Below are 14,381 nucleotides of genomic sequence, written 5' to 3'. Positions count from 1 at the left end.
TTTTTACCGCCGTAGACTGATATATAAGACATACAAAATCGGGCTCATTTCGCCGCTGTGTGATAAATAGGACAAAACTTCGTGTAACTTCGTACCCCCCGGCGACACGAGCACGCTCGATGACGTATTCTATGGCGGTTAAAAGGTTAATATACTTTTACAGCAGGAAGCTAAACAATAAATGCATTAATTTCAGGTACTTAACCTCTTCTTGGCCCTGTTACTGTCAAATTTTGGATCGTCGAGTTTATCTACGCCCACTGCCGACCAGGAAACGAATAAAATCGCAGAAGCCATCAACCGGATATCACGGTTCATCAACTGGATAAAGCGGAGTATAGCGGACTTCCTGAAACTACTGAAGAACAAGTTGACCAATCAGATAGCTATACACGCCCCCGGTAAGATGTGTGCCGAGTTGTCGTAGCATGTCGTATCCTTGTCGTTGTGGTACTAAATATATCTACTCATACTGTATCTGCTAGATGTGCCTATAATATCGTGTGTAGATTATTATCTCCTTTTCACTGTTAAAGAAGATATTTGGGTAAGGAAGATGTTTATATATGATACAATCGTGATATAATCGAATTTAAACTGTCGCGCGAGTGACTTAAAACAAGTGAGTCTAAACCGTAAAATTATTCAATCGTGATATAATACAGAGCTTAGTCGAGTACCGTGTTTACTGTTTAGGCCACAAAGCTTACTTTTTCTACGAGTCAACTAAAATAATACGTTTTCTACAACTACAAAAAGAGGCTCATTGATGTATTTTGTTCTATTGTTTGGTTTTGTCCTCATGACCGCGGCGATACGTGATTGGTCAAATTCTTTATACCTAGTACACTAAAATGTTTCGCAATGAAGTAATTATATTTGAGTGACAAACACTAAATGAAGTGTAATGCCGCCGCCATTATCTCCTTATAGTTATTTAAGGGACAGCTCTTTATTAGGCCAAAAAGTAACTTGGACATACCTAATTAACTAATATTTAACGTGAGACATGTCAAATTATAAGGTAAATAGCTCACCCCCGCCCAGCTCTGCTAATTAAATATGCCGCATAATTAAACATTCTAAATAAAATGTCCTATGTCCATTTCTTTTTACTTCATTTCCCTACGTACCTCGTGCCTACTAAGCCATGTAGCATGATTTGTGTTGTGTGATTATAACGTCAATTATGTAAAATAAAGCATGGTTTTGTACCCTTCGATAACTTATGACCTGTATCACTGTGCGTTGCCTGTGCCCCTACATCCAAGTGTAGATTGCGGACCTGTAATTGAGTGTAATAAAATAAATGTGTGCTCAATATCCAGCGAAGCAAAACAAATGAGTAGCGCTCGTACACTGTCCTGTATAAAATAACTAAGGTAAAATAAAAGTAAGTATTCTTAGCAATTTTAAACTCTTCTAAAAATATATTGGTGATAATGAGTTTAAAGCTATTGTAGAACAAACCACGTTTGCTTTGCTTCGCTCACCTTCAGTGGACGAACACCCTTAGATTCCTGTCGATACACTGTTGTTGTTGTCGTGAATTGTTGTTGTACAAGTTGATTATTTTTTCTTGTTTTTTTTTCACTGTGTGGTTTTACTGTCGATCTGGAATTATGTTGTTGTGCTGCTTTATTTGTGTGATTGTGATTTGTGCATGTAAATAAAAGTACAGTTAACATTTTTTTATGAAAATGTGGTTTTGGTTATTATAATTTTACAGCAATTTAAAATTACGAAACATTATTGTATGTACTTAATTAAAAAAGAGTAATAGAGTTATATATCCATAATTAATTATATTTTTATGTCGGGTCAATGAAAAATTGTCATAAAAGAAGCCTGTTTTTTTAATTCAAGTATTACCTAATGTCTAATGTAACTGACACAATTCTGGCAAATGATGTTAAGTTTGTTCGTCCTGGTCTGATTTCTATGCTTGGATGCGGCGTCGTGTCGCGTGTGGCACGTGCGGGGACACTGGGCACGTAGGCTTAAAGGCGGCTCTGTGCGGCCGCTGCGTGTCCTCAGAGCGCGTCGACAACGAGCTGGAGCTGGGCACCGACCTCGACGACGCTGTCCTCTACAAGGACAAGAAACTCAAGGACCAAGTGGAAGTGGCCATAGGAGACGGCATGGAATTCACTATACCAGGTAACATACGATTCGGGACAAACATAGAAGCAGGAAAAGTGATAACCTGGTGTCCCTAAGAAGTCAATGGTATACTTTCAGGTGACAATAAGTACAAGAAAGGGAAGATATTAATGAACAATATAAACGCGATTACGGATAATCATAGAGACAACCGGTTAGAATGTGAGCTCAATCATCTCGGCTATCCTATACAGGTATGCATGTTTATTAAACTTATAAAAAATATTTATGACTAATAAGACAAAAAATTGGCCTAGCGGTAAGAGCGTGCGACTTGCAATCCGGAGGTTGCGGGTTCGAACCCCGGCTCGTACCAATGAGTTTTTCGGAACTTATGTACGAAATGTCATTTGATATTTACCAGTCGCTTTTCGGTGAAGGAAAACATCGTGAGGAAACTGGACTAATCCCAATACGGGCGGGCGTAGTTTACCCTCTGGGTTGGAAGGTCAGATGGCAGTCACTTTCGTAAAAACTAGTGCCCACGCCAATTACTGAGATTAGTTGCCAAGCGGACCGCAGGCTCCCATGAGCCGTGCATGGCGAAATGCCGGGACAACGCGAGGAAGATGATGAAGACAAAAAAATGGCCTAAATTAATAACTGTTCTGGTTTCAGGATGACGATACGATAAGCCAGAAATCATACGGTAGTCATAAAAATAGGTCGTTTAAAGATGAAAGTCATAAAGGTTCAGCTGACACGATAGACGGGGAAGAGAAAAAGGATGCTAGCAAAGAAGAATTAGGTTTAGAAGAAGGTGAGATTACTCTAACATGAATGCTGCTTACTACCTTCATAAATTAGGTTAGAACGGCTATCGCGCGCAGTTAGTATCGGAAGCGGTGTCGCCGCTCGGTCCTCTCCACATTTACTAACACTCGCGCAACGGTAGTAAAACTAAAAATTAGCTAGCGCCTTGTGTGCATGGTGAATGGATACGCCTCCTTTAGACAGATTTGATGTCTGGCTTCTTAATCTGAAGGTTATTTTGGCGCAAAAGGCATGTTTACTTCGTTTTCGGTCAGCGCGGGCGAGTAGCATGCGAGCGTTTGCTCAAAACCGGCGGCGACACGTACCCTGCTCGCATCGCCATTCTAACTTGTTCAGTGGCTTTACATGCTTAATTTATTAGTGCCACGATAAGTTGTTTTAACTGATTTGTTTAATGCAGAAATTATAGAAGAAGAAGAAGAGGGTAAAATGGATGGTATCCCCAAACACGACATCGTGGCTAACGACGAGGACGTGATCGACGACACGCCCGCCGACTGCTGTCCTGAACCTTGCTACCAGAAGTTCCCCTTCCTCGCCGGAGACGACGATTCCCCGTTCTGGCAAGGCTGGGGCATGCTTCGATTGAAGACTTTTAGACTGATAGAAAACACCTATTTTGAAACGGCTGTGATTACTATGATCTTGCTCAGTAGTTTGGCTTTGGTACGAATTCTTTTCACACAATATTGTTTTGATTCCACAGCAGTTGAACAAAAAGTAATCAATTCATCATCTATAATTTCAGGCTTTAGAAGATGTACATTTGCCTCACCGACCAATCCTCCAAGACATTTTGTACTATATGGACCGCATTTTCACCGTTATTTTCTTCCTCGAGATGTTAATCAAGTGGCTCGCCCTCGGGTTTCAGAAGTATTTCACCAACGCGTGGTGTTGGCTCGACTTTATCATCGTCATGGTAATATTCTTTTATTTATATTTTTATTATAATTGCCATTAAAGGTGACTCACGCTACAACGGTCCAGGCCCGGGGCACCTGTCATAGAAACAGAAGTATCGGGCGCCCCGGCCCACGCCCGGACCGTTCTAGCGTGAGCCATCCGTAAAGAGATTTACACACTGAAACCACGATCTGCCGTGGTAAATAGAGTATCATAAATCGTTTTGCTCGCCGACGCATAACGAATGGTACCAAACGGTTAAAAATATTAGGGTTTCGCTACGCTCACTGCGCCACATCCTGTCTTCAGTGTGTGTGGATTGCCTTATTGATTTGGTGAAATATATCTATAACCGAAACTTTCATGTTCAAAATAAACATTGTCTAACAACATCAAGTGAAAAATCTAGCAGAAATGTCTACCAAACTGAAAATGACCGGACATCCACCGCAGTCTGCGCCAGTCTGGTATACTAATAAACGACTTTTAGCCACGTAGGTACTCGTAAATATTTGCGAAGAGTTATCAAAATAGTCTCAAATTCAAACCAAGTTTCACTCCCTATTTTGACTTGCCTGGAAATGATGGAATTACAGTATCTAGTTAAGGGTAGTGGAACAAAGAGTAACGTTGGTGTGTGACGTTAGTTGTCGCTCGTTAACCACGGCGCGGTGATGGCGGGTGCGGACGACATTCCCGCGTTCCGCTCCATGCGCACGCTGCGCGCGCTGCGCCCGCTGCGCGCCGTGTCCAGATGGGAGGGCATGCGCGTGAGTACGCGCCGCGCTGCAGGCCGCGCCTCGTGTCCTCGTCGCACTGCTCATTGAACTGACAAACATATTATATTACTACTTTCTGATAACACGTCATATTGAAGTGCCGTTTGAAATTCAGTTCTCACGAATGGGCAGCGCGGCATGAAAGCGTGTAGCTTTAACTGTTGGATGTGTCACAGCGGAGGCGTCGACTCTTCTCGCTGCCTCAAGCTCTAGATGTCGTAATCTTGTCTGTCTGTGGATACTGCTTATCTTTCCCCTTGCCCGTGCCTCCTGACATTGGCTACCTTTGCCTAACCGATACACCAGTCAGGTGACTCATGATCACCCCGACACACTTCTCAGTTAATTTTCGATTGCATGGCATATGAAAACTTCTCCATTAAGTATTTTTTTTTATAATTATTGATATGAAATAACGTGTTCAATGGTGCAGCTACAATGGTTTCTAAAATTTGTGTACACTTGCACACCAATTGATGTTTACATATACCTAATTACTCTGTATTACATAAACTTATAAATTATTATATGTATCTACTTATAGAACATAATATAGATATAGGTTTTTTCTAACTAGTTGGCGCCTTCTCTTATACAGTCTTCAACACCATGTATACGGTAGTCGCTATTGATTCGATTAGGTGTCGGTTACATTTCTTCTTAACAAACCTCTCCTTTCAAAATGCTTTTCGAACCTTAATAGGTTTTATTGTGATTGGTTGACGTCATTTCTGTTCCAGGTTTTTCGGCAAATACTACTTTACCTAATACTAAATATCTGTTAAGTTATCATGTGTGATGCCTCATTTATCCAATGATTACCCTTGATTCCATCAGGTCTCGCTTATAAACTTCGTAGCGGCGCTTTGTGGCGCCGGCGGCATTCAGGCGTTCAAAACGATGCGAACGCTGCGCGCGCTGCGTCCGCTCAGGGCCATGAGCCGCATGCAGGGCATGAGGGTACGTACCACCCTGCTTCGGGCCCACGCACACCACCCGCACACCCGCCCCACCACACCCCGCATTAGATCCGACACGAGCGCATAGCGCGACCGTTTCACCAACATTCCCAAACACTCGATCTCCGCTCGAAATTCAGTAATCCTACATCTGACATCTGGTCTCTTTGGTTTTATAACTTAGATTAGTCACGAATCGTTTCAAAATCATTGGTAGTTAGTCCATTATCGATCAAATTGTAGTGAATCATGTTGAAGTCGTTGGTGGCACCCTTGAATGGCTTAGTATCATTGGTCATATTCTCAGTCAGTCGGAAATCGGTCCAAGCTGGTTCATTTCGGCAGACACAATCATTGTCATATTTTGGTCTTCTTTTTCTCTTGGATTTTTCTGATTATTAGTAATAGTTACTTGGAATGTTAATTTAGTCTCTGCACTTTAGACTTTTTACCTTATTCTACATCGTATTTTCTCTTGGCGATTGGCATGCGGTAGCTGTAATTGGCATATATTCTGGATTATTTAAATTATAATTATAACGGTAAGTTTATTGTATATTTTCCTGTTGAGTGCAATTAGTTTTATATTTATATTAAAGCATGCTTTGTGTCACTTATTAAACTGTATGTAAATGTAGTGTACGTTTTGTAGATTTGTTACGTGTAATATGACATTTTATGTTGTGTAATGTATAAATTAATTATTTAAAAAATCATTATTTGCTATCTTCACAAAATCTTAGCTAGCGAACCTCTCACCAAATGTATTTAAAGCAATCATATAAATCATACGCACTCATTATACAATCAATAATCAATCATTAATCATTATCAATCTATAATTTCATAGTTAAGATTTTTTGTTTCAAATTATATGGATAATCCATAAAAACTTAATTAATAATAATAATAACGATAATCCATAATTACTCAAATAATTTACCATACTTCACTCACTGGTCACCGAACTAATTCATAAAACATTCTATACATACCTATACCATGCATATTTATTATCTACTTACATATTTTGTGACGCTACAACGACACTTAATTGCATATTATGTTGTGTAGGTGGTGGTAAATGCTTTAGTACAGGCAATCCCCTCCATCTTCAACGTACTGCTGGTGTGTCTCATCTTCTGGCTAATCTTTGCCATCATGGGTGTTCAGTTATTTGCTGGAAAATACTTCAAGGTATGCTATTATACTATAATTCCTTAACAATTTTACACAATTATATCCCTTCTAGGCCTTATACTTAGCATTCAAATGTTTGGTGTTCCAGTGTGTCGATTTGAACCACACAACTTTGAGCCACGAAATCATTCCGGATAAAAATGCGTGTATCTTGGAAAATTACACATGGGAAAACTCACCTATGAACTTTGATCATGTGGGCAAAGCCTACCTGTGCCTGTTCCAAGTTGCTACATTCAAGGGATGGATTCAGATCATGAACGATGCCATTGATTCTAGAGAGGTAAGTTCTAAATCTCGCCAATCACGAACGAAAAAAAAAACAATTACTCCAAACGGTGTGTTTAACCCTTTAAATAAAGCGTTGCATTAGTTTTGTCTAGATAGCAATGAATAGCCGGTAGGTCATTTAATTTATTCCGTAGGTATTTTACACGTGTAAGATTTTTTTTTTATGAACCGTTATACAAATTTTAAATGTTTGTAGGTCGGCCGTCAACCAATACGAGAAACAAATATATACATGTACCTTTACTTCGTATTCTTCATCATATTCGGGTCATTCTTCACTCTTAACCTGTTTATCGGAGTTATCATCGACAACTTCAACGAGCAGAAGAAGAAGGCCGGCGGCAGCCTCGAGATGTTCATGACGGAAGACCAGAAGAAGTACTACAACGCCATGAAGAAGATGGGCTCCAAGAAACCGTTGAAAGCCATTCCTAGACCTAAGGTACGAAATGTTTCGTATAGATTCCCTTCAATATTTTAACATCTACAATACATAGCGAAATAATACTGCACGAAAATACATATGATTTTCTTATATGTAGGTATATGAAAGCATTTCACCGTAATACAGTTTCTTCTATACAGGCGGATTTGAATATCTCTGCAGCTCATTGTCCACAGCCCGACTCTTTCACTCACCGTACCTACGTCGTAGTACCTACATTTTTTTTTAAATAACGAACATAGGGCATCTCACTGATACTTGTATTGATAGCTACAGGTAAGTAGAAACCAACCGCTAATTGGACCGCCGGAGCCCCTTTACTCCTTCCCTTTTCGGGGAGTAGCCAAGAGTTAATCTTGTGGCTAGAGCATTAACACCAGCATCAGCTTACTGACAGACTGACTGGATCGTGGGTATTTTATAAAAAAAATATTTTCATTTGTTTCCAGTGGCGGCCACAAGCAATAGTATTCGAGATATGCACGGACAAGAAGTTCGACATGATCATCATGTTGTTCATCGGCTTCAACATGCTGACCATGACGCTGGACCACTACCAGCAGACGGAGACCTTCAGCACCGTGCTCGACTATCTCAACATGATATTCATCGTGATATTCAGTTCCGAGTGCCTATTGAAAATATTCGCCTTACGCTACCATTATTTCGTCGAACCGTGGAATCTGTTCGATTTTGTCGTCGTAATGTTCTCTATTCTTAGTAAGTACGATCATTGATCATTTAGGTATATAATCATGTTGTTTTTATTCTAAAGTTAAATGGCGTTTTTATCCGTCCCCCATTTCAACTTTCATGTGTTAAGTTTATACAGAATTATATTTAAAGCCTTTTAGACATTGACGTAAGATTTAATGTCTTCTGGCGTGAGAGAAAGTATTTGTATTCTACTTAAATACCTACTTTCTTTCAGTTAAAATTTACTTTACTACTTGTATTTTTTCATACATAATCAAAATGCAAATCTGTGCCAAACTCACTCACTGATGATTCGCTTTTCTTTCGCAGGTTTGGTATTGAGCGATATTATAGAAAAATATTTTGTATCACCAACTCTACTAAGGGTAGTAAGAGTGGCGAAAGTAGGTCGAGTCCTTCGACTGGTAAAAGGCGCCAAGGGCATCCGGACGTTGTTGTTCGCCTTGGCCATGTCACTGCCGGCGCTGTTCAACATTTGCCTTCTGCTGTTCCTTGTCATGTTCATCTTCGCCATCTTTGGGATGTCGTTCTTCATGCACGTCAAGGACAAAGGTGGCCTGGACGACGTGTATAATTTCAAGACTTTTGTGCAGAGCATGATTCTGCTTTTCCAAGTGAGTACGAGCTTTTTATTCACTTACTGTTATTTTCATAGCACACATTTTCATTGACTTGCTATATGACTCTGCGTAACGTAGCGTTACCAATGGTCACTACTGAGATGAACTTAACGCGGTATTCGGAAAACAAGATCCGTTCTAGAGAAGAGAACGATACTATATGTATTAGATACCAACTAGTTTAGATTTCAACTAGATATCTTTTGCAGCTCAATTCTGGCAACCAATGTCACTTTTACGTTAAATTATCGTTTTAAGATCGTTTTAGACATTGTGAAAATCGTTCAAGAGTATCTCCAGAATCGCGGAAATGTCAAATTTGACAGGTTATATCTTAAAAATATCGTTATCGTATCTTGGTGATATCTAAAAAATATCTAGTAGATGTCTATTTCAAAATCAGAATCGGGCCCTAGGTTTTTACAATATGATACGATTGATATTATGCGATACCTATATATTTTGCCGTATGAGAATCTAATTATTGTTATAGGTATCTACAATTATATTTAAAATACGTCTCACTAAGTTTAATTATTAATGATGCGTAACGTAATGTGCAGATGTCGACGTCGGCCGGATGGGACGGCGTGCTGGACGGCATCATCAACGAGGAGGAGTGCGACCTGCCGGACAACGAGCGCGGGTACCCCGGCAACTGCGGCTCGGCCACCATCGGCATCACCTACCTGCTGTCCTACCTCGTCATCTCCTTCCTCATCGTCATCAACATGTACATCGCCGTCATTCTCGAGAACTACTCTCAGGTAAGCTTCGTGTTATTGTTGTCACGGGGTATTAAAATATAAATAAGTTTGTTTGAAACCCTGTAAAAGAGGTGATAATATTAGCATAATCGTAATAATTTCAGATTAGATTTTGTATAAAATGAGTGTTAATAATCGATTTTTGAATGTGATTACGCAGGCGACGGAGGATGTACAAGAGGGTCTGACGGACGACGACTACGACATGTACTACGAGATCTGGCAGCGGTTCGACCCGGACGGCACGCAGTACATCCGCTACGACCAGCTGTCCGAGTTCCTCGACGTGCTCGAGCCGCCGCTGCAGATCCACAAGCCCAACAAGTACAAGATCATATCGATGGATATTCCGATATGTCGCGGCGACATGATGTTCTGCGTGGACATCCTCGACGCGCTCACCAAGGACTTCTTCGCGCGGAAAGGGAACCCGATCGAGGAGACGGGCGACATCGAGCCGGGGCGGCCGGACGAGGTCGGGTACGAGCCGGTGTCGTCGACGCTGTGGCGGCAGCGCGAGGAGTACTGCGCGCGGCTGATCCAGCACGCGTGGCGGCGGCACCGGCGGGGCGGCGGCGCGGGCTCGGAGGCGGCGGACGCGGGCTCGGGCACGGCCGTGCTGCTGGACGCGGGCTCGGCGCGCGTGGTGCTGGCGGGCGCGGGGCAGGCGCCGCGGCCGCCCGAGCCCGCGCCGCCGCCCGCGCCCGTCTGACCCGCGCTGGCGCTCGCGCTGCTGCCCGCGCTGGTCGACGACGCGCCGCTGCCTGCACCGCTGCCCGAGCTCCTCAGCCCGCCCAAGCGCACTTGATTATTGTTTACGCTAGATGTTCGCTGTACATAGTGGGCGGTGCGGCTGCCGCGCGCGCGCCCGGCCGTCACGCGCCGCGCGTCCGCGCCCTTTCTTTTTGGGACGTTAATTCGTGCGCGATTAGAGACGTTCGAAGTGTTAAGTGGAGTGTTTTATATTCGCGTGGCCGAAGCTTTTGAGACTGTTTGTTTTGCGACAGACGTTCGCGCGAGTGTAATATAATATTATTATATTTTATTGTACCGATTCGTATCTATTTACATCGTCGCGTTAAACCTGCCCGTGTGAGAGAAACCCGTTTTTTTAAGAGAATCGTTGTAGCGAGCATGTTTTTGTCACTGATGACGTAATGTAAGGTATCGGATAATATTGAGGAAATTCTATAAGCTTATTTTTGTATTCGATGAATATCACTGTCTGCCTGTAAATTCTAAATCGATACGATCTTTTAATTAAGATGACGGAGATCGTTGATTTGATAATAAATTGTGAGATATCATTTTCTTTCCCCGAAATGGTGTCGAACAATATCCGTATACTCGTGCTAGAGTAGTGAGGCGTCGCACGGCGCGGCGCGAGTGCGTTGCTTCATTCGGTTCCGCTTCAGCCAGCGGCGCGGCGGCCCGCGGACCGGGGGCTACACGCGCGGGCCCGCGGGCCGCCTGTGCGCGAGCCGGCCACGCAGCGAGCACATTGATGTAGCACACCAATATTTTAAACTTAACGACTTTAAACGAAATTACCTTGTATCATTACAATCATTGTAACGTCTTCGACTCGTCCGTTGCGTTTGGACGTTAGTGTAATCGTATCTAATAAACGCTTAAGAGAAGCAATGGCTACGCCGATTCATATCAATTTTGTCCGTAATAGTTTTAATAGTTCCAGTTTATAAGCTTCTTACTGTACCGAAATGACGTTGCGTTGTATCTTTCTATACGAGGTCGGCACACCGTCGGTTCCCTCGAGATAAAGAGAGTTTAGACAAATTTTTGCAAGTTATATCTATGTAAGCTTAACAAATCAGCTGTGAAATCGGTACCAGAATTCACTTCCGTCCTAATTCAGTACGCATCATAGGAATCGAGCCATTTTATGTAACGCGCACTTTCCATGTAGGTACCTAGTTAATGTAATTTCCTTTCCCCGGATTACATTAGCTGCGGCCGCGCGGGCGCCCGGGCCGCTTCCCCCGGCCCGCCGGGCCCGCGCCCCCTCCGTATATGACGACTTCAAGCGGGCCGGTACTGCTTCCATGAGTATTGCTCTCGCGATTTACATTCAATGCTGTGACGATCTTCGACTAACAAGAACGCTAACCCAGACTACCCACCGATTCGGCTAACTGAAAGAGTCACTTTAACTAGCAAATAAGATATATTGATAATACCTAAGAGATCGAACGTCCCTTACCGAGTAAGGTAGATATTATTGAGTATGTATTGTTTTTCAAGTGACACCCCTGTAGCGATCCGTCGCTCGCTAGTGGCCGCGGCCGCAGAAGTCTGCGGGGCCACTATACTGTGAAGAACTGTCGTAATTAATTCATTTGTAATTAAACTTTGGAAGTTGTCAATTTTTTACAAATCTGTAAATATTGAGAGCTTATCGCCGGGTAGATCCCGAACCGCACGTCGCAACACATATTTTTCATAATACCTATCTAGTATGGAATCAGCGAATAAGGCGGCGTTACGTAAATAAGCTTGAAGCAATAAACGTAAACGTGTGCTCGACGAAAGTTTTCGCTTTTCATTATGGAACAAGTCACCGAATAGTTGTGTGTCGGTTGTTTTCAATTCGTTTTAATAAAATGTGAATAAAACTGAAAGGCAAGACAATCTACGTGTTGCAGTTTAAAGAGTCAGTGTATTGTAAACTAAAAGAGATGCTTACCGTTTTGCACATATTTTGCAATAATACCGGTACGTGAAGAGTATGTACCGTGGGTGGCGGACGGCGCGGCGCCGGCGCTTCCCCCGCCGCGCTCCGCGCCCCTCGCCAGACCCGCTCATTCGTTCAATTGGTTCGAATCTTCTGTTCCTTTGACCCGTTTCGTTCACTTCTTGTTATATATTTATACGACGAACGGTCTTTAACATCCTCTTGTGTTGGTCAAACCAAACGTTTTACTATTAGGCATATTTGCACAAAGAAGTTGTGTTTAATTAAGTTTAGGACAATAAGTTATGATATCATTGTATTATTTCTTTAAATATATGACAAAAAAGTGAGTTCAGTTTGCTGAATGATAGAGGTTTACTTGAGTATTTATTATATATATTGTTGAAGTTTGTACAAAATAAATTAAGTAAACGATGAAATATAGAACTTGACTGCTTTACATTGAAGTTTTATTCTGCACTAGGTACCTACTATGTTCGTTTTTTTTGAAGTTTAGTACAGTTTTTTTTTATTATTTAGAAAACCAAACAGGCATATTAAACATATCAAAAATACAATACAAAAGATGTACTGCAACAAAAGGTACAATAAAAAAATTAAAAGTTACAAGATTTGAAGCACATATATGTAGATATATACAAAAAATATACGCGGTGAAGCTAAATAAAAGTGTATAAAAAACCTGGAGGTTCATACATTAATTGATTTATAAATGTGTTTCGCTAAATTACTAAAGTTAATATTGATTTATAAATTAATAAAAAAACGGAAAATAAATATTTGTCCAATTAGGTATTATTTTTAAATTAAGCCCAGGCAAAAAATACTTGAAGGAACTGCCCTCATAGGGACCATCATTCAACGCGCGAGGCTGCGACCGACGTAACGTTGCACGTTGTGTTTAGGAGCTACGGCATAGCGCAATCGGGAAGCAAATTCAGAGTTTAAAATAGTAATACTATTAATATGTATTGAATTTAATATCGCTTCTATTCGTTTTCTAAGCCTCAAATACACATGTATTTAGGTTTTACTTACATATGTAATTAGGGACAAACTGCCGTATTCGAACTTCAAGATATTCACAAGAGATAGATTCATTCTAGATACTTACGTTACAGTTTAGATTTCAACTAGTTCTCTTTTGCAGCGCAATTCCGGCAACCAATGTCACTTTTACGATAGATCGTGTTAGATATCTATTAGATGTGAATTAGATCTCTAAGTAATATCTTGTGGAAATCGTTCAAGAGTATCTCCAGAATCGAGGAAATGTCAAATTTGTCAGGTTAGATCTTAAACATATCGTTATCGTAACTTGGCGATGTCTAAAAGATATCTAATAGATGTCTATTACAAAATCCGAATCGGGCCCATGTATTGAATTTAATAACGCTTCTATTCGTTTTCTAAGTGTAAGGCCTGAGTGGACGCTCGAGTTGGGCGTGCAGCGGGGCGGGGCGTGCGGCGTGCATGTTAAACAAATGTAAACGTATAGGAGCGGCCTTAGTGCACGCCGCTCAAATCACTTGTGAGCCCGACGCCACGCTGCACGCCCCGCCGAACGCACCGCGTCGAGCGTCCACTCAGGCCTTACACTAAGGCCTCAAATACACATGTAGGTTTTACTTACATATGTAATTAGGGACAAAGCTATTTGTTAGAATGCTATAGTCATCTCTCATTCTGGTGTATAGCTGTGTCCCTACTTACGTAAGTAAAACTTACAAGTGTATCGATATTAAACTTTCGTGAGACATATTTTAAACTGTTTAGACGATACAAGTGTATGTTTAAAACGGCCTCGTAACACTTTTAAAAACAAATTTTCGAAGAGCTCATATTGTTGATTTTCCCGTAGTACTTTATTTTGATGAAAGCTCATGTATATGAGAAGAATGATATTTTTTTTTTACATAACTTAACCGATTTAAATTCCTATCATAAACCAGGGGACTTAAGATAGGGAACGTGCATGAACTGTAGAGGGCAGCACAGGAGCCCCCTGTTTATTGGCGCGAAGTGTAAATCTCATAATCAAACGTCA

General features: G+C 41.5%; 1 protein-coding gene across 1 annotated transcript in view; it reads left to right on the top strand.

Annotated features, from left to right (window-relative positions):
* LOC134656448 (sodium channel protein para-like) overlaps positions 1 to 12,773 on the top strand; it is a 90,500-nt gene extending 77,727 nt beyond the window's left edge. The window contains 15 exon segments of the mRNA XM_063511980.1: positions 197 to 401; positions 2,038 to 2,160; positions 2,242 to 2,357; positions 2,782 to 2,923; positions 3,338 to 3,603; positions 3,686 to 3,859; positions 5,460 to 5,582; positions 6,656 to 6,778; positions 6,870 to 7,064; positions 7,269 to 7,514; positions 7,967 to 8,237; positions 8,544 to 8,848; positions 9,418 to 9,621; positions 9,782 to 10,202; positions 10,205 to 12,773. Of these exon segments, the coding sequence (XP_063368050.1) occupies positions 197 to 401; positions 2,038 to 2,160; positions 2,242 to 2,357; positions 2,782 to 2,923; positions 3,338 to 3,603; positions 3,686 to 3,859; positions 5,460 to 5,582; positions 6,656 to 6,778; positions 6,870 to 7,064; positions 7,269 to 7,514; positions 7,967 to 8,237; positions 8,544 to 8,848; positions 9,418 to 9,621; positions 9,782 to 10,202; positions 10,205 to 10,608 (3,318 nt within the window). The 3' untranslated portion in view covers positions 10,609 to 12,773.
* The last annotated feature ends 1,608 nt before the right edge of the window (positions 12,774 to 14,381 follow it).

Source organism: Cydia amplana, chromosome 18 (genome assembly GCF_948474715.1).
Source record: "Cydia amplana chromosome 18, ilCydAmpl1.1, whole genome shotgun sequence".
Taxonomy (NCBI): domain Eukaryota; kingdom Metazoa; phylum Arthropoda; class Insecta; order Lepidoptera; family Tortricidae; genus Cydia; species Cydia amplana.
The sequence above is the reverse complement of the archived record's forward strand: the minus strand, read 5'-3'. Positions and strand labels throughout refer to the sequence as shown.